At 30.9% G+C, this 23,592-nt stretch overlaps 2 protein-coding genes and 1 long non-coding RNA gene across 4 annotated transcripts in view; 1 reads left to right on the forward strand and 2 right to left on the reverse strand.

Annotated features, from left to right (window-relative positions):
* Positions 1 to 1,892, forward strand: LOC121120580 (ubiquitin-associated domain-containing protein 2). Of its 2 annotated transcripts, none has more exons than XM_040715455.2 (6): positions 1 to 124; positions 198 to 299; positions 366 to 468; positions 971 to 1,099; positions 1,161 to 1,515; positions 1,579 to 1,892. In XM_040715455.2, exons 1-6 carry the CDS (start codon positions 7 to 9, stop codon positions 1,582 to 1,584), a joined length of 813 nt encoding a protein of 270 aa, XP_040571389.1. In that variant the 5' UTR covers positions 1 to 6; the 3' UTR covers positions 1,585 to 1,892. The 2 variants fall into 2 exon arrangements, with proteins under 2 accessions (XP_040571389.1, XP_040571390.1); XM_040715456.2 differs by having other exon boundaries at positions 198 to 296.
* LOC121120579 (uncharacterized) overlaps positions 1,874 to 23,592 on the reverse strand; it is a 27,376-nt gene continuing 5,657 nt past the window's right edge. Inside the window, exons 4-9 of the mRNA XM_040715453.2 lie at positions 10,663 to 10,772; positions 10,514 to 10,592; positions 10,303 to 10,439; positions 10,088 to 10,231; positions 2,454 to 2,676; positions 1,874 to 2,378 (exon numbers count right to left, since the gene is read on the reverse strand). Of these exons, the coding sequence (XP_040571387.1) occupies positions 2,120 to 2,378; positions 2,454 to 2,676; positions 10,088 to 10,231; positions 10,303 to 10,439; positions 10,514 to 10,592; positions 10,663 to 10,772 (952 nt within the window). The 3' untranslated portion in view covers positions 1,874 to 2,119. The remainder of the gene's footprint in view (positions 2,379 to 2,453; positions 2,677 to 10,087; positions 10,232 to 10,302; positions 10,440 to 10,513; positions 10,593 to 10,662; positions 10,773 to 23,592) is intronic.
* On the reverse strand, positions 5,276 to 6,567 carry LOC139905770 (uncharacterized). Its single transcript, XR_011780810.1, has 3 exons — positions 6,467 to 6,567; positions 6,233 to 6,403; positions 5,276 to 6,045 (listed from the first exon to the last, which is right to left on the reverse strand). It is a non-coding gene; the product is annotated as an uncharacterized lncRNA (long non-coding RNA).

Consider the following 23,592-nt stretch of genomic DNA (forward strand, 5'->3'; position numbering starts at 1 on the left):
TTCTGGATGACGTCATTCCAAACAATTTTTCCATCACATCTTCGCCCTAAAAACTTCTCAAGTGATTGGAGGTCCAACAATTTACACGTAACAATGTCTGGAGGACTTTTTCACATTCACTTCTGTAAGATTTTTTATTTTTATAATGGTATCTTCTTTATCGATGACTTATGCTCTTCCTTTTTTTTTTTTTCCAGATCGTGCTCCAATCTCAAAATTGCTCTCAATATACATTCTATTGTCTCATAAACTCATTCAATATCTCCCAATAAATTCTTTAAAATGCAATGTCCCAAGTAGTTAAATACATCACAATTAATTATACATTTTTCTTCGTCTATTTTTTTTTTTCTTTTTTTTTACAGTTACTCTTAATAAAGAAACCGTCATTAGCATTCTGTGGAGTAAAGCAGGTTTTGTAGATCTCACCTATGCAATTCTTGCCTCTGTACTCATCTACCAATTTAGGTTATTTTATATTTATTTATATATTCGAACTAATTATTCTACGGTTATTTTAATATATAACGATATCATGAAGTTGATATTCATTAGGGTCACACACAAATATCAAACATAGAGGGCATATTTCTAAATGTATTGAGAAAAAAAAACGCCTCGATCCCTTGCTCAGGCCTAACACAATTCTTTAAAAAAATGCAAAATTGCGATTTATCACTCACGATTCTAGGTTTTACTTATATACCTTCGAACCAAACTTCCAGCCCTGAAATAGACAATAGCTATTCTGTGACGATTTTACGTACTAAATGTACAATGTTCTTGTTTTATTTCATTGTTGCTTAAAAATAATTATTTTTTAATAGTCCTGCTTATGGATTTTTTTAAGTCTTGTATTGAAAATTTACTTAAAATCTGCAGTAAAATCCCTCAGCCCTAGCCCGTGTTTATTGGATTCCAAAATTCTTATTTATATTGTTTATAATTATTAATTATATATATTTCTTAGAGTATTTGAGCGACGTTATGGATCTTTGAAGTTTTCATCCTTGCTGATATCCTCTTTTCTCATTTCCGTTCTGCTAGAAGTGGGTTTAAATGTTGTGATACAATCTAATGAGCATTTAGCAAATGGACCGTAATATTTCACCTTTTCTTCCAAAATAACATAATTTTTTTAAATTTTCTTTTAAAATCAGATTTGGCCTTTTTGTTCCTTGGTTTGTACCATTTTACTTTGAAATCCCACCTAATAAGGCGGTTTTTGGAGGGGTTATATCCCAAAAACTCAAAGTATACCTTGTTGGACTCCTTCTGTTTGCCTTGTCCCTGGAAAATTCTATAGCATTTGGTTCTGCCATCATTGCTGGCATGGTGTGCAAATGGAACATATGTTGGATTAGGGATGCAATAAGAGTGCCGTATTGTATTGGAAAGATTTTATCAAAATATTCTTGGTTGGTTGAATCATCAACCTCTCTTTACAAACAACCTATTGGAGCTACACTTGAAATCCAAAGGGCCTTTCAATTAGAACATTTATTGAGGGATCATGTAAACAACATCATAAAATATAGGTTAAATTTCTATACTTTAGCTACATTCTTTATTTTTCAGTTATGAGTTTAGTAAAATATTTGTCTTTCTACAAAATGTATTGTCATTGATCAAAATAATGAAAATTTGGATTAATTATATATCAATCAAAATATCGACAGTCAGGAAAATAAGGAACCTCAATTTGTGATTTTTTTAAAATATCAAGTTTGTTTATGGAAGTATTTAAATATATATGGATTTATGTTTTGAATTATAAATTATTTGAGAATAATTGTCAGACTAATAATATCTTCCAACTAGGATAAACAAAGACAAATTGGTCATTGTTAGCTTTTACTGAAATATAGTACACTTTTTAAAAAAATAAGAAAGATTTATTGATGTAACAATAGAAGAAATATATAATTTCAATATTCTCATAAAAGGAATTGTAATAAGCCGATTGTTTTTGTTTTTTTTAAACTGTTTGTCTGCCGTTTTAATCGGAGAAGAATTTTTACATTTATAAATTTATATACAATTGATGAATATAGAAATATCACAGCCTGTTATAGATATTTGGAAACACGTAGTGTGGCACCGGTTGTCCAACAAATAATTATTTTATCAATCGTCCATTGGAATATTTTGAATAGTGTGTGGATCCAGAGCTAGAAGATGCATGCATTCCGGGGCGGTGTTTCGGACCCGATCGATTCGAAACACGACTACTGGGGCGAGAATGGACTGGTATCCCGTAGACGGCCGGCATTCCGTAATCACTTGCATTACTAGATAAGCTATTTACGGTATCTACTGATATCAATGGAGGAGGAATTGGCTTCAAAGTAGATCCACTAACGCGATTTAAGGAGTACCTGAGTAAAAACGATTTGAATTTAAATTTGTATATTAATATTAATGATCATTCTGATAGAAAAAAATTAAATTACCTTGAACCATATTGAGATCCATGCCAAGAGCGGGTATAAGGATCAAACTCTTCAATCATGGATGCTTCTTTTTCTTCTTCATCTGCTTTGGTACAGGAGCAAGTCATGGCAGAGCATAGGAAAATGTTGATAATCAACATTATTAAGAATAGAACACCAAATACAATGCATAAGTGGTGAAACCATTTGTAGCTAGGATCGTCACAGCTATCGCAAACAGATTCTTAATAGGGGAGGAAAAAATATATAAAAAATATTAATAATTCCATTATTTTTCAAGTTCTTGATATTCGGCTTTAAATATAAAATGATTGAATAGGAAAAAAAAATAATTCGCCATTGACAATTATTCAAAAGGTCATGTTGAACGTTACTATATAAATACAACTGTGCATTTGTTCTAACATTCAACGATCTATTTTACCTATACCTAAATGTCTATTCAAATATATTAGCATAACAATTAATAATGAGCAATTTGATATTTTCGACTAATGTAATATATAACTGCCATTTCTGTGTTGCATTAATGAATCTATAATATTCTTAACAGTCATCCTGTTCTACTGTTATTTAATAGACATGATATAATATAATAAATGAGATTGTGAGGAAAATAGATCAGATACGTATAAACCATATAAGAGTCATTGCATATGACTGATTAGAGATAAGTGGATTGAATTCATATACACATCATAGTATATTCAATTCTCTTAGCCGTCACAAGCACGGAAAAATCTCTTTTTTAATTCAAATGAATTTGATGGCAAATAGTTCGGTAAACTCAAAGAACATGTATATATATGAAATATACTTTGTGTGTCATTTATGGGTACCCACAATGTTGAACGTAGGAGGCTGAAATTTTTTATGGGTTCCTCTTTTGAATCAGGTCAGGCTAAGAAGGGGGTGCCAATTTTCGGGAAGGTCATATACGGGGCTTAATCTATAGTCAAATCACAAAAACTGTACGAATAAAGACGTTTTCTAAATGCTTCCAAATCAAAAAAGTTATGGGCAAAAAAAGAAATCGGTGAAAATTGCAGTTTAGTTTTTTTTTTAGGAGCAAAAAATAGATTTCTAAAAGAAAAATTTGTTTGGAAATTCGTTTGCATATAAATATGAAACATAAAAATTTTGTTTAACTGAAATATTTGTCATTTTCCGAATAATTTTTCATTTTTTTATGTAAATAAATGCCATTTTGGACATAAAAATTTTAGACTCTAAGAGTACAATGTAGTACTTTCATTTTTCAGAACGTTTTAATTAATAATTTTTGGAATATTCTCAAAAAATGATGCAGTTATCGGCGGTTATTTTTTTGCCTACATTATTCTCCATAATTTTGGTTTTTGTTTTTGCAAGAATAAAAATGTGGTAGGATTGAGTTCCTCTTTACAATTCCAATACATGTTATTTACTACTTTTTTCCCCGCAAAATTAGTGTAAAAAAAGGTTTTTGTAATTTTCTTCGAGGATTTCGATTCAACAATTTTTTGACAAAAATAAAAGATGGACTTCTCATTTAAACAAATATTTTAATGCATATATGTTTATAACACAATTTCTTTTTAATTAATAATAATACATCTTCTGTATATATATAAAAGAGATATTGTGTGTGTGTGTATATATATGTCCCTGATACATTACCACACAGTTGAACCTAGGAGGCTGAAATTTTGCATGGTCTCTCTTTAAAGCTTGGACAGACTAAGACGGGGGTGTCTATTTTCGGTAGGTCATATAAAGGGGCTAATGCTGTAGCAAAAACCGTTTTTTGCAGCTCCATGAGACTAGATAGGGGGTTGAGTTATTTATCAATAAGTGATTGGCGTTTGAAAAAACTTCGTTCTAGATTTATTTAAAATCAAAAAGCAATTAGTAAATGGAGTAAAGTTTGTAGAAATTTGTCTGGAGATTCGTTTGCATATAAATTTGCCAAATAAAAATTGATGTTTAACTGAAATATCTGTCATTTTCTGAATAACTTTTCAATTTTTTATTTCATTTTTTCATCAAACGTCAATATTCAGTTTAAAAAAAAAATGTCACAAGACGATGCTTTTTGCACAAAAAATGCCACGCATCGCCATAACTGAAGTATGCCAGAACATTTAATTAAATAATTTTTGCAATATTTGCAAAAATGAACCAGTTATCGAGGGTTATTTTTTCAACAACATTATTCTTCATAACTTTTTTGTTTTTGCAAGTACAAAAACAAATATTGTTAGGTTTGTGTTTGTTTTACAATTCCAATAAATGCTATTTACTATTTTTTTTTGCTATGTTCTTCTCCAAATTCAAATCGGGATTTTTTTTTTTGAAGTAAATAAAAAGTTGACTTCCTTCTCATCTACACATTTTTTTAGATGCATTTATGTTGCTATGTTATTTGAAGTTTATAACACATTATTATTTTTTTATATTCATAATAATACTACTAAGGTTACAAGAGGCAATAATAAGATTTTTTTTTTTTGGAGGGGGGGGAGTTCCGATGATGAGACTTTGTAGATTACCATACATGTAAATCCGGTGTGTTTTTTAGGTGGCCCGTTAATTTGTAATTGGTAGTGTAAATAACGAATTTTATTTCCTTAACAGTTGTCATTATTATTTAATTCCTGAGTAGTGAACATCCTTTTCTAAATATATTCAATTATATTCAAAACCTGATTGAACGTTCTTGTGACCTCATAAAAGACGAAGCGTAACCCTAAGGATTTGTAGCAGAGTTTAAATTGTAAGTCCTTGTTGGACTTAGAGTAGAATTGGTGATTAATATCGGAGTAATTCTAGCTAATGTCCTATTTTATATTCTTTTTTTTCTTCCTCTCTTGTCACAGCTGATTGTAGCTGATCTAATGGAACGTCTTGAGGATTATTCTTTCTCTCCTCCAAAACATTCTTCAAATTGTTAGGGGTTACTATCTTGATTTTCGGTTTCTTCTTTTTTAACATGACCATTCCACACCAGATTAACACCTTTGTAGATTACCTTACTTAACCGGATTGATATAGTGTGAAGAATCCAACAGAATTAGAATTATCAGGATCTTTTTCGACAACAACGAAACATTCATATTATAATTATTAGTATATAGAAATACTTTCTGAATAATCATTTAATTTTCTCTAATTAATTTGACAATTTTCAATCTGATTTCCCTTTCCTTCCTTGGGCCGAGCAATGCCGGGTAACCCTTTGCTGGTATATTATAAATTATAATGCTCTCCCGTGCTGAAGAGGTCTAAACATTAAGAAAAAAATAATATTGACATCGTCAATGTGTCATGATAAATCATTGGAATATTTTCAATATAAAGACGACATAGTTTGGATATAAAAATAAAGATATACTTAGGAAACCCATTTCAAAGGTAAATATGTTAGCTGTGGAGTTTCTAAGATAATTTACGGTAGTTTTAGAAGAATGGGGGAAAAGTGGATAAAGAGGTGTAACAGAAGAAACATTCCAAGCAACAAAGCATACATAATTGGAAGTTGTAGATCTCTCAAATTACCTCCTGGAAACGGGGGTATTTTAAATTTGTTCCACCAGCAATGTTTCAATCGGATCTAGAAGATAAAAGAATTGGCTGGTATAGGCAATTGTGTGGTAGCAATTATTTCATAAGTGTACGACAAATTTTTGAAGGCGAAAAAATACGTGTATATCACTAGTGAAATTTTCAAACATGGATTTTTCTCTAATTACGGAACTCCTTGGCGACGACAACCTCTACAATTCTGAATTTATACTTACTGAATGGAAACTTTACGAATTGGAAAAAATTGCGTCTATTGGACAAAGCAGCGCTCTATAAGTTGTTGCTGGTATTTGGCTTTTTCTCTCCACTGTCCATCTTGCAGAAGATGTTTAGCCTTAAAAGTTACTCTTACAGAGAATATAATCAGGTTTGAGGTGAAATCAGACCTAGAGAAAATTGAATTAGGAAGATTCATCGCTATTATGAGTAGGAGTGGGTTATCAACACACCCTCAGACATCCTCTTTCTCACATATGTGTATGCCTGTTCATTATTTGATCTTATATTGGATCTTGAGGAAGAAAAGGATCATTTAATGAACACTCCGAATCTAAGAACATCATTTGTTACAACTTTTATTGAAAGAATGGTAGAGAGTTCAGAATAATTTTGTAATTATATTAATTAAGAACTCTTCTCTCTTAATATAAAACAAAAAATAAAGACCTAAAATTTTTAAAATTATTCTCTTTTCATGTTGTATCTTAGCACCCTTTTTTTAAAGAAGATTTAAAGGAGCTTTGCGGTGACATCGAGAAATTAAAATTAATTCTGATCTCTTCTGCGTATTCCGAAAGATTACCAGTTTTAGAGAAGAAAAAATATTCAAGTTGATCTATCGTTTGCTCCTCTCATAGTATTGTCATAAATCTTTTGACTTATTCTCTTTTCTGTTTTTTCTTCGCTAAATCTTATAATCTTCTTTTAAAAAAGTGTGCAAATATACGTACCGGCATGAAGCGAGAATAATTCCTAAAATTTCATGTTTTAAATAAAATAGTCGTTTCTTTGTCAAAAAATTAGTTTTTATAAAAATGCTATTTAAAGATTGAATTGGCCTAAATGGACAAAAAAATTGTTACAAGAACCATCTTTTGAACCAAAAGAGCCTACATTAAATTTTATACCAAAATCTATTCATTTTTTTGAGCCCGATTCGCGGAAAAATGCACACAGTCTGTTTTGTGTCGGTCCTTACTTAGGACTGTGGTCCAGTCCAGTCCCACTTGTCGGTCCTTAAAGAAGGTAAAATTGATCCCTCGTGACGAATAAGTAATATAACTAAGTAACAATTTAATTTGTTCGTATTTAATTGTATTATTATGATTTTTTTTTTGCAATAAAAAATCTTAATACATATTTCATATATCTTATTTGACTGAATAAATCATCGATATTTTAATGAAAAAATACAAGGACTGACAGCCCTAGTGATCGAATGTACTAAGGGCCGATATGACCAAAATTTGCTTTATTAATATAGATATATCGATTAAATATTAATGTAATGGTGTAATTTTTGATAATTTAATACAAACTACAAAAATAAAAGTATTTTGTAGCAAATTATAAAGTTCAAATGCCTACAGCTATATTAATCCTTTTCTAATTTGAAAAAACCAATGTTGTAATGAAATAATGCATTTTAGGACAAAGAAATTGCAATTTATACAATCTGTTTATACAGGTTGCAGCTTGTACACAATTCAAGTATATATCTAACTATTTCTATAAAGAAATTTTGGTAATCATTAACAAATGTATAGCTACTAGTGTTGAATCCGTCTAAAAAAAATATCAGTCAGTATTAATAAAATTTGTCAGTCCTAATACCGATCCTTATCGGTCTTTTACGGAAACTATAATAGCTGAAATTACTATTAAGTACGTCATTTGAGTCGCTGAAGATTCATCATAATTCATAGCCTCTTTCAAAGAGATAAAATACCTTAAGTTAAAAGCAGGAGGTATGTGAATAGAACTTATTATTATACGTTCTAGCTATAATTCATTATTTTCTTAATTCTTCAATCCAATCGAGTTAATAAAATAAAAGATAGCTATGAACGTAGGACTGAAAGACCGATGCTTCAGTCCTTAGGACCGATATATGGTAAAAAAGATTGACAGATTTTTAAAAAAAGACTGAAAAGGGGGAGTAGAATAGAAATTAGGGAATCAGTCCTAAAACTAGGGTTGCCAACCATACCATGAAAAACAGAATTGTCCCTTATTTAGAAAAAAAAAAAACTGAAAAAAATTGTTCCCAACCGTCCCTTGAAAAACAATTAATATTTAGAAAAAAAGCACCCGTCCCGATCCTGTCACTGAGGTGTCCCTTATTTATTTTTAAGAGCGTTGGCAACCCTACTTTGGACCGATCCAACACTAATAACTACGCTTTTGATAAAATATTACTTAGCAAAGTTATAATACATTATGTAGATTGTAATATTATGAAATATAGCCTGTTAGCCATTTAAATCATTGTGGAGAAATAATATGACGATAATAGTCCGGGAGTACTTGAGAGACAAATAAGAGTTGGCATGATTGACTTATTTGGATACCTCAAGGTTAATAGAAATACAAGGTTATACCATAGTACGTGTACGACTGATGCTTGACTTCCACCACGCTTTTAATAATGACGTCATTGTAAATGAGTGGTGTGTTTTGTCAAAATCTGTTTTTCCTACCCAGCCATCGGTACGATATATTAAATAGAAAATTCTATCAATAGTGACATCATAGACCATAAGGGGTTGCATATTTTCTCAAAATTTGTTTTTCTTGCCCATCAGTCGGTACGATACATCAAATTGAAAATTCTAGCAAGCCGATTACATGAGTGTCTAACCTTGGGCTAACTATCGAATGACTTCGTGCCTTTTTTTAAAAAAAAGGAGAAAGCTTGCGTGAAACAATAAAGGTAACGACGTGTCAGGTAGCATTCGTAGCAACAATAAGAAAACTTATATTCCATTGTAATTTGTGTTGTCTCAATCTTTATTTAGTACTGACGACTGCAGTCCCGTCCAGTTCAATACCGGTCCACTTCAGTTCATTCCTGCATATCAGTCCTAAAACTAATAAAGTTCGAATCTTGATTACGTCACTCAACTTTATTTCTTCTTTTTTTAAAATAAGTTTTAGTACTGGTAGTCCGAAGGACCGAACGAGGATTGATAGGGCTGGACCGAATCAATAAATAAGCAATGACACAACACTAATTAGAATATTATTTTGTAAATCTATGGAAATTAATATGGAATGTTTTTTTAGAATGACGAAAGTGCAAAGGAATGGTCTCATAAAGATTATTGAAACTTTAGCAACTCATATCTTACCCATTTCAAATAATAATTTAATTTCTTTTTTATCAAAAGTATAAGTACTAAACAATTATCCCTTCAATGACATTTAATAGGTATTATATTAATTTAATTTGATCCAAGTTTTATAATGAAACATATAGGTATATTATGTACAATAAACACTAATACACTATATGTTTCCAAGCCAATTTCTGCAAATAAGAAAGAACAAATCGATTTATTATCAAATTATGATTGTTTCAAAAAAAAAAAAAAATCTTTATGAAGTAATTACTACCTAGTCAGCACCTTTTTTCAATCAAATTGCATCAAATTTATTCAATTTCGAAGTTAAAAATCTTGCTACTGAAGTCAAATTTTTTGATAAGATCGTGAATTTGCTCCATTTTAAATTTAGTGTTAATGTGTATACCATACATAATATATGTTTTTCATTATAAAAATTGGGCTACACTAAAAATATATCTTTGAAATGATAATTGTTTAATTTTCTGAAAAAAGAATTTTTTTTTTTAAATGAATTGCTTTTTAACTAATTATTATTAGTTATTAAAGTTTCAACTTACTGCATTTACTATTTTCATATTAAAAAATTATTTTGTACATCAGTCAAAATAAACAAACGTCAAAATTTTTTTATCAATATTCATTGAATAATTTGACATTTCAGTTTTCCCTGATCTAAAGCTTTACCCTGATCTATCGATCTAATGATTTCATAAGAATTCTTACCAATAGGTGTTCCAGGCTCTACTACAAAGATGGAATATGAAGCCATCAAGGCTCCATCATCTGAAGCTTGTAGGAATGAATTTGATTGAGATTTAGAGAAGGAAGTGGAATTTACCTTATCACAAGATTCTTTGGGACAAATATCTGTAATGAGAATAAGAGATATAATTAGATCTATATAAATGTTAAACTCATCAAACTGTGGATATCCTTACCAGGACAAACAAGAATATCACATTGAAAATGAACTCGATTGCTTTCAGGGAATTTGAACATGGAGTAGATGTAGGCTGTTGCTTCACCTTCATTATCTTTATATTCAAATTCTGACATGATCTCATTATTGGAACACCTTAAATTAGGAGTTAAAAACAAGATTAAGGCTAATTCATCGACTCATTTAGCTTGTGAATATTAAATAATTACCCCTTGTCATCCACCATTAGAACTTGATTATCCGTATCACTGAAACTAAAGCATCGCTTCACGAGCATTCCAAATTTACCTGTCAATATACAAATTGTGATGATCATTATTTGGAAAATCTTTATTATGATTAATCATTAATCAATTACCGTCAGGTTTGGATGAAAATGCTTTCAAAACATATTCTCTACCATATACAGCATGCTCAACCTTTCTGTTATTGCTTAAAAGGTTTAGCGTAACCAAACTTGTTTGATTTCTGCAAAAAATATGATACATGCATATATTAAATTTCATTTCCAAAAAAAAAAAAATATAGTGTAAAAATAAATGATAAATACATATTTATTCTTACATTTCATCAATGATCATTAGGGTTAAAAATCGCATGTAAAAATAAAAACCCCGAAAATTCACATAAGAACTCTGACAGTTTGAAGAATGTTTGAGAGGAGAAAATCTAGGCTATCATGATGTTTCATTAAATTAGCGGGGAGTAGCTATGAGAGGAAGGAAATAATCCCAAATCTTACTCTGTATCAAGGAAGGACATACTACGCAGGAGTTACTCCATTTTGGATCCTCAATTCAACAATTTGAAGAGAATTAGCTAAGAGCTGTGAGGACGTGGAATTCTGCAAGCAGCTGTGAGATAAAGGAAATAAACCCATTCCATAGGGTAGGACGGGATCTAATGGGTTTATTTTAGCGTTTAAAGGCTTGTACCTAGAAATTGGATCTACATTTCGAATTTTGTATGTTGGTATTACATGTCTAGGCAGCATTTATTTATATTTAAAAAAACAATAAATAAGGCACATCCATTTGACCCCACGGTTGGGTCAAATGGGTGCACATGACTTTTCCGTGCATAACTAAAAAAATTGATATCTTCTAAAAGAAAAATTATACCTTATTTAAAGACTCTTATATATTTTTTGATACTAAAGTTTACTATGTTTAAGCTTACCATTTGTGTTGAAGTTCATTTAAAAGAAAAAAAATATTATTAATTAGAGGTAGTACCCGGCATTTTCCGCAGTAATTAGGCGTCGGCTAAAAGACAAATTTTGCTTTAATAATATAGAAGAAAACTCTACAAGAAATTATGAGTGTTAAAACTAAACATTTACATTGAATACTACTTTATATCCTTGATAAACAGTAATATTTCAATTATATCAAAGTAATATGTAGTGAAAATCCCTATGAAATGTCTAAATTTGTGCAAATTTTTTTATCGATTATGGACGAGAACAGAGAAAAATATCCTATTCTTTCCATTGTAATAGTTAATTTTATCTAAAATATGGAAACAAGATTGTAAAACGATATAATAACATTTTAAAAAAAATAGAATTTAGGGTCAGTTAGTTAATAAATCAAAGCAACCAAGGGATACATTTTTGACAGAAGGCTTTTATTTATTGGTCCCATTTTGACGTCTAATAGTTCACAATTTCCCTAAATAGTAATGAAAAAAGGGGTTTAATTGTTATAAAATTTGGTTATTTAGGGCTCCAAAATGTCTCACATCAACAATACTAACGTCATTTGAAAACGTTATATTAGATTGAAGGGCTTAAAACAACTTTTGAGGCACACAACATAATTTGTTGACATAGCCGTATATGAATTTCTTTTTGGTTATACTAATATTTTGAACCACGTTAGAAAATGGTGTTTTTTTTTTGGTAATCTAATGTTAAATAGAAAAAGGCTTCTAAAATTTGATAATTTAATGTATTGAAAGAGTCTATACAAGAAGTTCTTCCTAATTTTGTTCTTATAGTTTCAGGAACTTTGTCTTGGGTGATTTTAACAAATTATATTTTTTTGAATGATATATTACTCCGAAAAACATGGAATGAATTATAAATTTGATTAAGCTTACACAGTTTGATAGATACATTTCGGTATTTAATTTTTATTCAATTCGTATTTGAAACTGAAGAGTTGAGCCCACACTACACTATCTAGAAATGATACAGGAATTATATAGTTGTGGATCCTCAATTATACTCCGAGTCCAGCAAGACCTTACACTTATGACTCCACAACAAATCCTCAGTGTTACTCTTCGTCTTTCACGCACTAGTGATTACTTTGTCCTTATATATTCTCTCTTCAAGAATAACAGAATAATCAAAACAGCTTTGAAAATAAAAAAAACTGTTCAGATTGCTTGCAACTAAAAAAAGAGTGCAATTTTCTATTACATTACTTTTTTCTACCTATAGAAAGTTTTCGCGTTACGTCAGAATTGATGATATCCACCATCTTGGGGGGACTAAACAACCAAGTTTTATAACAATGAAACCCTCTTTTTTTATTCATATTAAGGAAAATAGTGAACAACTATTAGATGCCAAAATAGGACCAACAATTAAACGGACTTAAACCCTACTCTCTATAAAAAATGTGAACTTAGACATAAATTAACTACTACATTGGAAATAATCTATAAAATTTTTTACAAATTTAGACATTTCATAGAGATTATCAGTAAATATTACATTTATTATATTCAAATATCACAGTTATGATTAGTATTTAATATCGGTCTAAAGATTTTTATTCTTAAAGCCATTTATGGAGTTTTTGTTAGAAATGCGTTCATTTTATTTAGTAAAATATCAACTTTGAGTCAACAAGATGTCAATTATGATGCAATTTTTAACGTTAGTGAAAACGCTGCATGAATACCTTTAAAACCGTTGATGTGAACTTAAGTCGATAAAAAACATAGAGTAATGATGTGAAAAAGAAGTTGACGCCATTGTTGTTGACCAAAATATTCAAATTGTAGAAGTAATAAATAAGTATATTTTAAAGATAGAGGGCGCTTCAAATATTCTTAAGTTTGATACTCACTGTATTTCACATTTGATTATATTTTTTATGGAACTCATCCGTTTTTATAGAAGAATAAGATTATTCCGTTTAAGGTTTGTAGTGATTGATGTATAAATATCTATTTTTTTCATTGTTTTGGTAAACTAACGTTTGGCTTCAAAAAATCGTCCTTGTTTTTTACTCAGCTTAATAACACTATATGTTACATGCAAAAAAGAAGGAAAAGTGGAGACATTCTCAGTATTTGAGGCGTGTGGTAAGCTTTATCAATTCACAAGAATCCCGATTGAGTTTCCAACGAGTAATTGATTTTATAATCTCAAATGAAAAATTGAAAAGTAATTATGCCTACATAGATGATAGATGAACACCAAAAAGAACATGATGTTAACTTGGTAAAATTCAAAAAAGCTATCCAGAAGTATGGACTACTGATTAACGAGAATAAAAGTAGATATTCTCTTACTAAAATAACCCCACTAGGTTGCATAATTGAAATTGGGTCCATTCAGCCGGATCTAGATAGAATATGTCAACTTTTGAATACTCCATTTCCGAAAAATACTCCTACATTACGACGAGTAACTGAAATGTTTGCTCATTACTCAAAATGGGTCATAATTTTTTCTGAAAAGGTTAGACCTTTAATAAATGTTACGCATTTTACGATGGAAAACGAACCGAATGGTGCACTCGTTAAGCTAAAAGAAGAAATTGGCAGCTCAGTTCTGGCTGTTCAGGAAGAATTGATGACTGCTGAAACGGACGCCTCGGAATATGGCCGAGGGATACCAAAAATTTGGGTCGGAGGTTGATCCACAGCTCCAGTTTTAGCTAGCATATCAGCCACCTCATTTCCAGTGACATTACTGTAACCTCTTACCCAGGAGAGGGAGAGAAGGACCTCACTAGCTAACAACCTCAAAAGAGTTTTCGTATCTCGGGCAAGATAACTCTTTGTCTCTATCGACCGCAATGCTCCAATTGCTGCTTGAGAGTCTGACAAGATACAAAATCCCCTAGGACCCCATTTCTTACGATTGTTTTTAATTCAAGAAAAAACCTCTTTTATAGCAAGCACCTTGGCTTGGAAAACAGTTTTTTGAGGAGTTAAGGATATAGAGGCTTCCCTCACTACTTGATCACCTTTAGTGATTACAAAACCCAAACTCCCGCCTCAGGTCGCTCTTGGATCTATCTGAGAATATATGAGTCTGGTTTTCAGTCTTCTTGCCAAATAAGTCACATTTCCATATTTTCGTTCGATTTATTTTGTTTTTTGGAAGTTAGGAAATAGATTGAAACTAATTCTGTTGTTTGCAAAACTAGATGGAACACTCTTTGTTTTTATATGATGCCACTTATTAAAGCTCATATCGTAGGTATTAACGATGCGCAGATGAGACATCGTTGCAAGCCTCTAAGAAAAGGAGGGATAATTCCAAAGAATACCTCCAACCCCTATCGGCGTCGAACGCAAAGGATGACTGAGACCAAGCAATCCTAGTCTCTATATTTTTGTCAAGAAGAGTTTGCTACCCTGACGTAATATTGTATGCCCAAATCAGAGCTCCATAGGTCAAGGAAGGTTTGGCCACACTAAGGTAAGCCCAGAGTGATTGTTGTGGAGCAAGGGCCATGGTTTGTCCAATAAGTCCTTCTATTGTACGGAGAAGCTTCTTGTCTTTGAACAATTTTGCTCTGAGATGAGTGTGGAATCTAAGTTTTGAGTCCAATATAACCTTGAGATTTTCATCTCTTGAGTATTGTATTTGTTGGCCTCCCATTGAATGGCTTGGTCGAGGTGAAAGTAAATGTTTCATTTTACTTGTCAAGACTGTGGCCACTGTCTTGGAAGGGTTAAAAGTTAGACCACAGCTTTGATTAACTATAAGCAGAGCTTGATTCATAATATGAGCCCTACTTATATTCAAAATAATTGATTGATTTAATTTTTTTCTCGGGAATATTAATGTAATATATATTCATGCAACCTAACCAGCTTATTTTATAGAATTTTTTTAATAAATATTAAAAACTGAATTGACCAAAAATCAATCAAAATCAAACCTTTTTTAAATACATTTATTTTTGAAATTGAAATGTAAAGTCTATTCTATAACTTCACCAAGGATATAAAGCACTTGAAGAAAAAATTGCTCAATTTAGTGGTTATATACATTTTTTATTAATTGTAATCAGGATAAAGTAATATTTCAAATGCTGATACAATTTGTTATTTACTTTGATTTTCATCTATATAGTTCTTTCATGTCGGAATATGGTACTGAATCGTACCTATACCCTGAAAACTTGATTTATTTTAAAGGCATAAAAGGGCAGCCCTTTATAGCTTGAAAGTTTTAATAGTCATTTTTGTGTTCTACGGCTTAAATAACAATAATAATTGGGGTGTTTGGCCTGGAGGCATTCCAAGACCTTAATTTTGTTACATAGTAATCTGCTCCATTAATGGTTTCCTCATCTCCTGTGATTATTTACACCTCATTTTCTTCTATAATCTTCCCAGTTTTTTAACTCTTCTTGAAGAACAGCTTTTTATATTTTCTTTCTTTCCTTCATACTCTTAAAGCGCGATGGAAGCCCCAATTCCGTCCCAAAATAGGTTTCCTATTCTGTATCTTTTGTTTTGTTAATGGCTGGGCACTTTGATTTTGTATGATCAAATTTCAAACACTTAAAATATTGTGTTTGCTGTATTTCAGAATTTAGCTCTACTTTCATGCCCATAAGCGGAGTTTTTGCTGGAAGCATTTTCTTTGGTTTTATTTTTAATTTTAGTTTACCTGACACCATTTTACTTAATTTTTCCTAATATTTAGCTTCCTCTTCATTCTCAGGTTCAGTGAGAGAGGAAAATCTTCTATTTCACTAACAATTTCTCCATGTTCTGCTATTATCTCCTTCAAAAAAGGTAAATCTGTTTCTGATCTGATTTTAATCACCCCTTCAATAGGTGTATGTACAGCTTTGAGATTTTATCAGTCTCTCACGATACACATAACTCCATCTTGAACTTCAAATTCCCCTACAACACCATTAAATTTGGTGATAATATTTATCGGCATTCTGAAGGTAACTACAATAAAACCAGCCCACTCTTACAATCATTAACTCCAAGAAGTTCGTCCTCGCATATAGATCATTCCACAAATATTTTGTTTTAATGCCTGACTTTCGCGATTAATCCCTGGAGATTTTTATTTTCTTTATTTTTCCAATCCAGGTAAACTTTTTCCCAAATGGGGTCAACTTGAATATGCTTTTTTCAATTATTTACTTTGATTTTGCTTGAGTAATAAGTTACCATTGGATATGAGCAGGATTGTGAACAGAACATAAAATTGAACGGCGTTACATCGAACGTGTGTGCAATGAACGGATTTTTTAAAATTTATTTTTTGAACGTTGAAAGCTAAAAATGAAATTTTAGCGTTCTGTTACACTAGATCATCGTAATTTCGGAAGAGGTGTAGTTGTCCACGAGATAAGTATCCTAGAAAGACGATTATGCAAATTCAGTGGTAATTTTTGAAATTGGGGAGGGACCTCAAGTCTCCTCTATTTTTTAAATAGCTTTTAATCCATCTTATTTAAAGGAGATGTATGTAATGAAGCGATGTCAGAGGATGTCAATTGTCCTTGATTCCAAACTGTCATAAAGAAAGATAAAATGAAGGATAGGTATGTATCTTTTTTTATACTATGTACATACGGTGGGGAGGGTAGAAGAGGGAAGGGAAGGGAATTCAAGGATACAGATTTCGATTGTTTTCTAAAAAGATGTTGTTGTTCTTACGGATTATGCAATTATATCATTTACCTTCTTCTTCTTCTTTGTACATAATTCCTATCCTTTTAAGTCTACAGATTGTAAGAATTATATATACACTCATTACACAAAATTGTTTATCAACATTCCATGAGTACTTTTATTATGAGCGTGTATGGAGTCGTACATTGTAAGTATGACTACAGGGCATGTGAGCATGACATAAATAATACTAATTTTAAACTTGAAGTATACATAAATATGTATTAAATATGTTCTAGAAAACGGGAGCGACTTTTTGTAGTTGCACCTTCAACATGATTTTTTATTATTTCTTAATCATTATTATTTATTTCTTGAGAAGGGAACATACAAATATAAAGTAATAACTAGTGCCTGTGCTCATGAAAGGGGAAGAGTAACAAGCTGTTCTCCATCCTAACGTTCTTCAAATTTGATATTATGTATCTTTGATCAGTAGTAATATATTTCTTATACAAATTAGTTTGGCGAACATGATCCCTCTTTTCTGTAGCAAAATTTCCCATGAATTCCAATAAATTATGTTTGTTTTGGGTAAGGGAATCCATACGGATGCCCATATCTGCATTTTTCTTTCATATGTTATTTATTCAGTCTTCCAATTGCTGAGTAGTAACAGCAGATAACAAAGATTGATTTCTTTCAAAATTTATAATCAATTTTCTGAGAATATGGTTTTTCCAAATGTCTTTATAGAAATTGCTGACAAATAAAACTACTATATACAACATTTCTGATTATGCAGAAATGCCGACCATCCACCTCTATAAGATATTTGAAGGATTTCAGCATAAGAAGTTTCTTGATATTTGAAGGATAAATCTAATCGGCTCTTACTTTTTGAATGAACTTTATCTATTTCTCTCTCCTTGAGATTCAATGGGAACTGATGTGAATATAATATATTCTCAATTTTTTTGATAAAATATATGACCTGTATTACATCCTTGGGCAATACAACAATCTGGCAACTTGTAACAAATTAAAAACTAAAAATTAATAAATTTTAAGAGAGAAAAGCCCTTAAAATAATTTAGGTATTAATCTATGTTTATATATGCATAAGAGACATTAATATATCGATCTTCGTTGTATACTTCTTAACATTTGCTAATTTGAATTCAACCAATCAACGTTCTGAGCACTGACAAGAGAAACAGAAATAGAGAAATCGACACCTGGCAGCAAAATACACTGATTGTTTATGTTAGTGAAGTAATAGCGTGATAAGTGTACAGTCGAAAAAAATAATACTAAGGAGCTGTTCATTTTTTGGGGAAATTGATAACATTGTTCTTAAAAACCTTAGATTTATAGTTTGATTACAATGATGGATTAATATAATACCATTAATTCCTTTTTGACCTTGAAACACGAGAGCCCAATGATACAACTCAATCAATTACGACAAGAAGGGGGCTTGTTTGTACACATATTATTCGTATTATGAAAAGAAAATGATATTCTCAATATATAGCTACATATGTATATGTAGGTATATATTGTACAATATACGAAGTGAGTTCGTTTCACATATATACATTACACGTACCTTTTTTTATGTGCATAACTGATTGTAATTTCTATGGATTACATAAGCTTAACCTTCATTAAGGTCAAATTCTTAATGATGATCATGCTTGAAAATATAAGTATAAATATATACACTACGTACAATAGGTTCAATCCCAGTATTGTTTGTTTGCAAAAAGGTGTATTGTTATTTTTGTTATTATTCAGTAAGCTTTATAATAATAATTATTCTGCATAATCTTTTATTAGCGTGATATGATAATATGTGTTCTATTGAGAGATTTCGTCATGTTGAAAAGATGTGGAAAATAATGGAAAATAACAATAAAATAATGAAGTATCTACTGGCAAACTCCAAGTCTATAAGGTCATAAATAATGAAAGAAAAAGCAAGGTACAAGGGCTGTAATGTGATGTAATATTATCAATACTAAGATATGACTTTAAGTCTATGCATAACACAACGTTACATCTATTGTATCACTCAGCCTTTCCTCCGAAAACGAACAGAAAAAAGGTCCACAATCAGTTGGTAGTAAGCCAATGCTCCCCTATAGAATTATAATTCAATAATTGTTGAGAATTGTTCACAGCCCAATAAGAGCTAACTCGTATTCAACCAATCAGCATTCAGAACACATTGTTCAGAACACTGATTACGGGATAAAAGACAAAAACATCCGACAGCTGACGACACAATACAGTTTACATTTGTGTCTGTTAGTGAGGTAAAAGATAGTGATATACATGCATTGCGGTACCCAGACATACATTTGGTATAATCATCATTCAAGAGATATACTAAGAAAGGATTGAATGGCAAAAATAAACTAATACATTAGCCGTCATTACAAGGTATAACTACGTGTACGTGTACATAATAAATTATAATTTTTTTTTTTAATTTGGATATTTTGAAAACTTTTCGAGAATCAGAGTAATACTCAAGATCGATAATGATTTGGAAAAAAAAATGACCGAAAAAAGCTCGGAAAAACAACATTAATAAAAAAAATTATATTAAATAATATGTACTATAAATTTTTATCTTCATAAATTTTTTAAGAGGTGTTTCATTCTTAAAATTAACTAAACTTGAATTTTTGTGGAAATCCAAGATCGTTGTATTGTCCCGGTATGTAAAATAGTTAATCTGGGTTATGAAATAACATGAGAATATATCATGTTCACATAATTTTCGATCGAATCTCAAGAAAAAATAAATGAGTAAAGGCCATCAAAACAGTAAGAACCGATTAGACCTATTCTTTAAATACCAAGAAGCCTCTAATGCTGAATTCCTTCAAATATGTCATTGAATTGGGTAAATTCTCTGCATAATCAGAAATGTTATATATAATAGTTTAATTTGTAAGCATTTTATATGAAGACATTCGGAAATACCATTGCCTTTGAATCTTAATAATAAATTCAGGAAGCAATCAATCTTTATTTGATGCTGCCACAATTCAGCAAATGGAGGTGAAATTCTTAATAACTATTATATCAAAGAATAATTTCTATGATATATTTGGCGTGCGTCATGGCGACCAATGTATTTATTTATTTTTGCTATTTTCTCCCTTAATACTGTATCCTGTGGTTATAATAACTGAACTAGCTATGTATATATCCATTATAACAAAATCTATCGTAGCTAGATGAATCCACTTTAAACGAAGATCCTCATTATATACTATGTTAAAAAACTCATTTATGTATTTCTATTAACTATAAACGAATATTCATAATAAGCGTTGACGTCAGGTTCTACTGTATGAATATGTATATATACATATAAAGCCGAATCCATCTCCGAAGCATCAATAACTCCTTTTTATTTTTTTATCAACTATCAATTTTTTCACTACTCAGTTTGCTCATTAGCAGTGGTCTGAACGTTGATTAGGTAAGCTCGAATTAATCCTAGTTAAACTATGGCCAACCATTTAATAGAAACTAGTCCATGAAAAATTGGCTAACTACCAGTTAATTTCGAGCTCTGCTTCTTTTGGAAGAAATCACGATTATTACTATAAAATGTTGGGTACATATATGTATAATTATTTTTAATGAATCTCTAAACCTTTCATACTAAAAAAAAGTAAATAAAAGAGGCCAATAATTAAGTTAGAGCTGTTAATCAATTACAATATAAGTGTAATTCCCAAGTATGTGACTAATATTCATTTTATGTAGTCTTATACTAAGGTATTGCTCACATCTCTTAAAATAACCAAATTTGAATTGATCTATTCCATGTTTGGCTCACTTTGATTGGGAGATATCAGTGTAAATCCTTTTGTTTATTGTTGTTTCCTTCCTTTAATAATTGCTTGTAGCTAATTAATCTAAATGAACGTTATGACAGCTGAGGGGATCTTCTCTTAAACGTTCTTCAAATTGTTAGGGTAACCATTTCAATTTTTGAGTTTTTTTACATGACAAAGGTGATTAGAATTAACAACTCTACTAAAATTAAGATGCATGAATTGTAAAATTCGACAACTAACAAAATAATACAATCTAAATATTTTTATGTTACATACACGGATAATGCTGTTTTAAAGGACTCAGAGTTAAATTTTGATTGAGGAAGGAAGTATGTATTATCTATTTTGTATATAAAATAAACATACGCACCTACAAATGTAGAATTATTGTACAATATTGTGTCTAATTTATAAATACAATTGTTACATAAAGATATTTATCTTATTTCACATATTATAATTGGTTTAATTACAAAGATACGGATTAGGAGTTCAACAAGAAGAACAAATGATCGTTGTTCTATTCCATCTATGTACATATATGATAAATATTTATAAACGTACAAATTTTGTGTGTTTATGTATCTCTGAGAGTAAATGGGAAGTACATATATATTCGATCTCATATTTGCTATCAATCTTCCCATATTTCTTGGGAGTATACATATATTTCATTCAAGTAATTATAGGATATTTATATGTTACAAGAAGGAAACATTTAAGCACTATAGGATATTATTTCTATTATATAACACATCAACACGGATGCTTTTTAAGAAACAAAACAAATCAAAAAACAGGTCTCCTACTAGTTATTACCCCATAATATATTACGATATCAGATATTAGGTAGGTAGGTAGGTAGTACCTTCCTTCTCTCAAATACAAGTCAAACAAAGAAACAAACTGGTATTTAACAATTACCGTTAGACGACAAATCCTTAACCCTAATACTTGATGCACTGAGTCAAGCAATTGCTCCATGGTGAGCGCCAATCATTTTTCTCACCATTCATTCGCCTTGCAAGATTGCATGCATTCAAATACAATGATAAGATAACTTGAATCTTTAGGGAAGAATTAATATATATAACACCCAAGTAGTTCCCCTAGTTATATACAAATCCACTGTTTCCCCTCAACTTGCTATGAGGATGATAGAAGAGGAACAATAATTGCTGAAAAAGCTATTCCACCAATGATATTTGAGCCCCATAAAAAGGCCCAAATCCCTTTTTGGAGGCGGAATTGCACTCCTAGTGAATATAATTCCGAAAATATTTATCACGATTTTTATCGAAACGTCCAGGAAACGTGACGTTGAATGGAGGAGACAGGTTTCATTCAGCGAGTTCTACCATAGGCTCATGATTGGTATCTACTTCACCAACGAGGAAATTGTTGCTCACTCCCCGGTATAGACTGCAGCTCAACTCATTATTTGGTCTGCTATTTCTTTATTCAATGGGGATTCTATTCTGGATATAATCCGATGCAAAGTTAAGAAGCATGTCTTCTTTCGGAATTTTAAAACTCAAAAGAAATTAGAGGAAGAACCCCTGGGAAAAAAGTATTCCAACCTTTAATGGCCTAAAGGCGCAAACCCCTTTTGTGATGGTCGTTTTTACTTCCCTTTAAAAAAAATGACAAAATATGTTATAATTCCTAGACCCTGGCATCATAAAATTACTTTTATTAAACTAACAGACGAAGCTCAAATCTATTTAAATTTGTTAGGACTTCGAAAAAATTGAAGAGAAGGAATTTTATCTTCCCTGATATATATATTTGGGATTGTAGGCAATATAGCGGCGCACCAATTCAGATCTCTGTCAATTGTATCAAATTTTATAAACCATACGAAGATTGTGGGAATTTTTTTAACAATATACTACATACCTTTCTGGATTGCAGGGCTGTAAAAGTTCAGCAGAGATACGTCGCCATCAACATTAATGGTCTGGAAAATGGGCCTTTGAATTTAATCAAAGCTTTTATACTCTTTGGAATATTTATAAGGAAGAAACAACAGTCTCCACAGAAGTCTAAAGCAATGGATTTAGCTTTATTAAACTCCAAGGCATTAATACCTGGAATGCTTACATCCTATGAGCCAATATACCCTTACGAACTTCGAGCAATTTTTATGGCATCCACTGCTAGATATATCACCCTTTCCTTGAAAATCCCCAATGCTGATGGCACTTCCTGGATCCCGGCGGCAAAAGAAGTGAAATTCTATCCATGGGTATCACTCCAACATAAGAAGCTACTAAAGTGAATTCTCAGAAGTTTTTGAATTTCTAACCCGGACTCTTGATGCCTGGTATTTATTTTGGTTTCAATTATTTTTATATATTAACAATTATGGACTTGTTTTTTTGTTTGTTTTAATTATTATTATTATTCATAAGCTTCATTCTCTAAATTTTAAATGAATGACACTTAACTTCCCCCACTAGAATACACTGCTTGCTATTTCGTGTTTTTATTTTTCAACTGGCCTCTTTGATCGAAATTTTTAAAAGCTCTTAAATAAAGCAATAACTTTCAACTATAAAGTTTATTTATGCATATTTATT

Source organism: Lepeophtheirus salmonis, chromosome 6 (assembly GCF_016086655.4).
Source record: "Lepeophtheirus salmonis chromosome 6, UVic_Lsal_1.4, whole genome shotgun sequence".
Classification (NCBI taxonomy): Eukaryota; Metazoa; Arthropoda; class Copepoda; order Siphonostomatoida; family Caligidae; genus Lepeophtheirus; species Lepeophtheirus salmonis.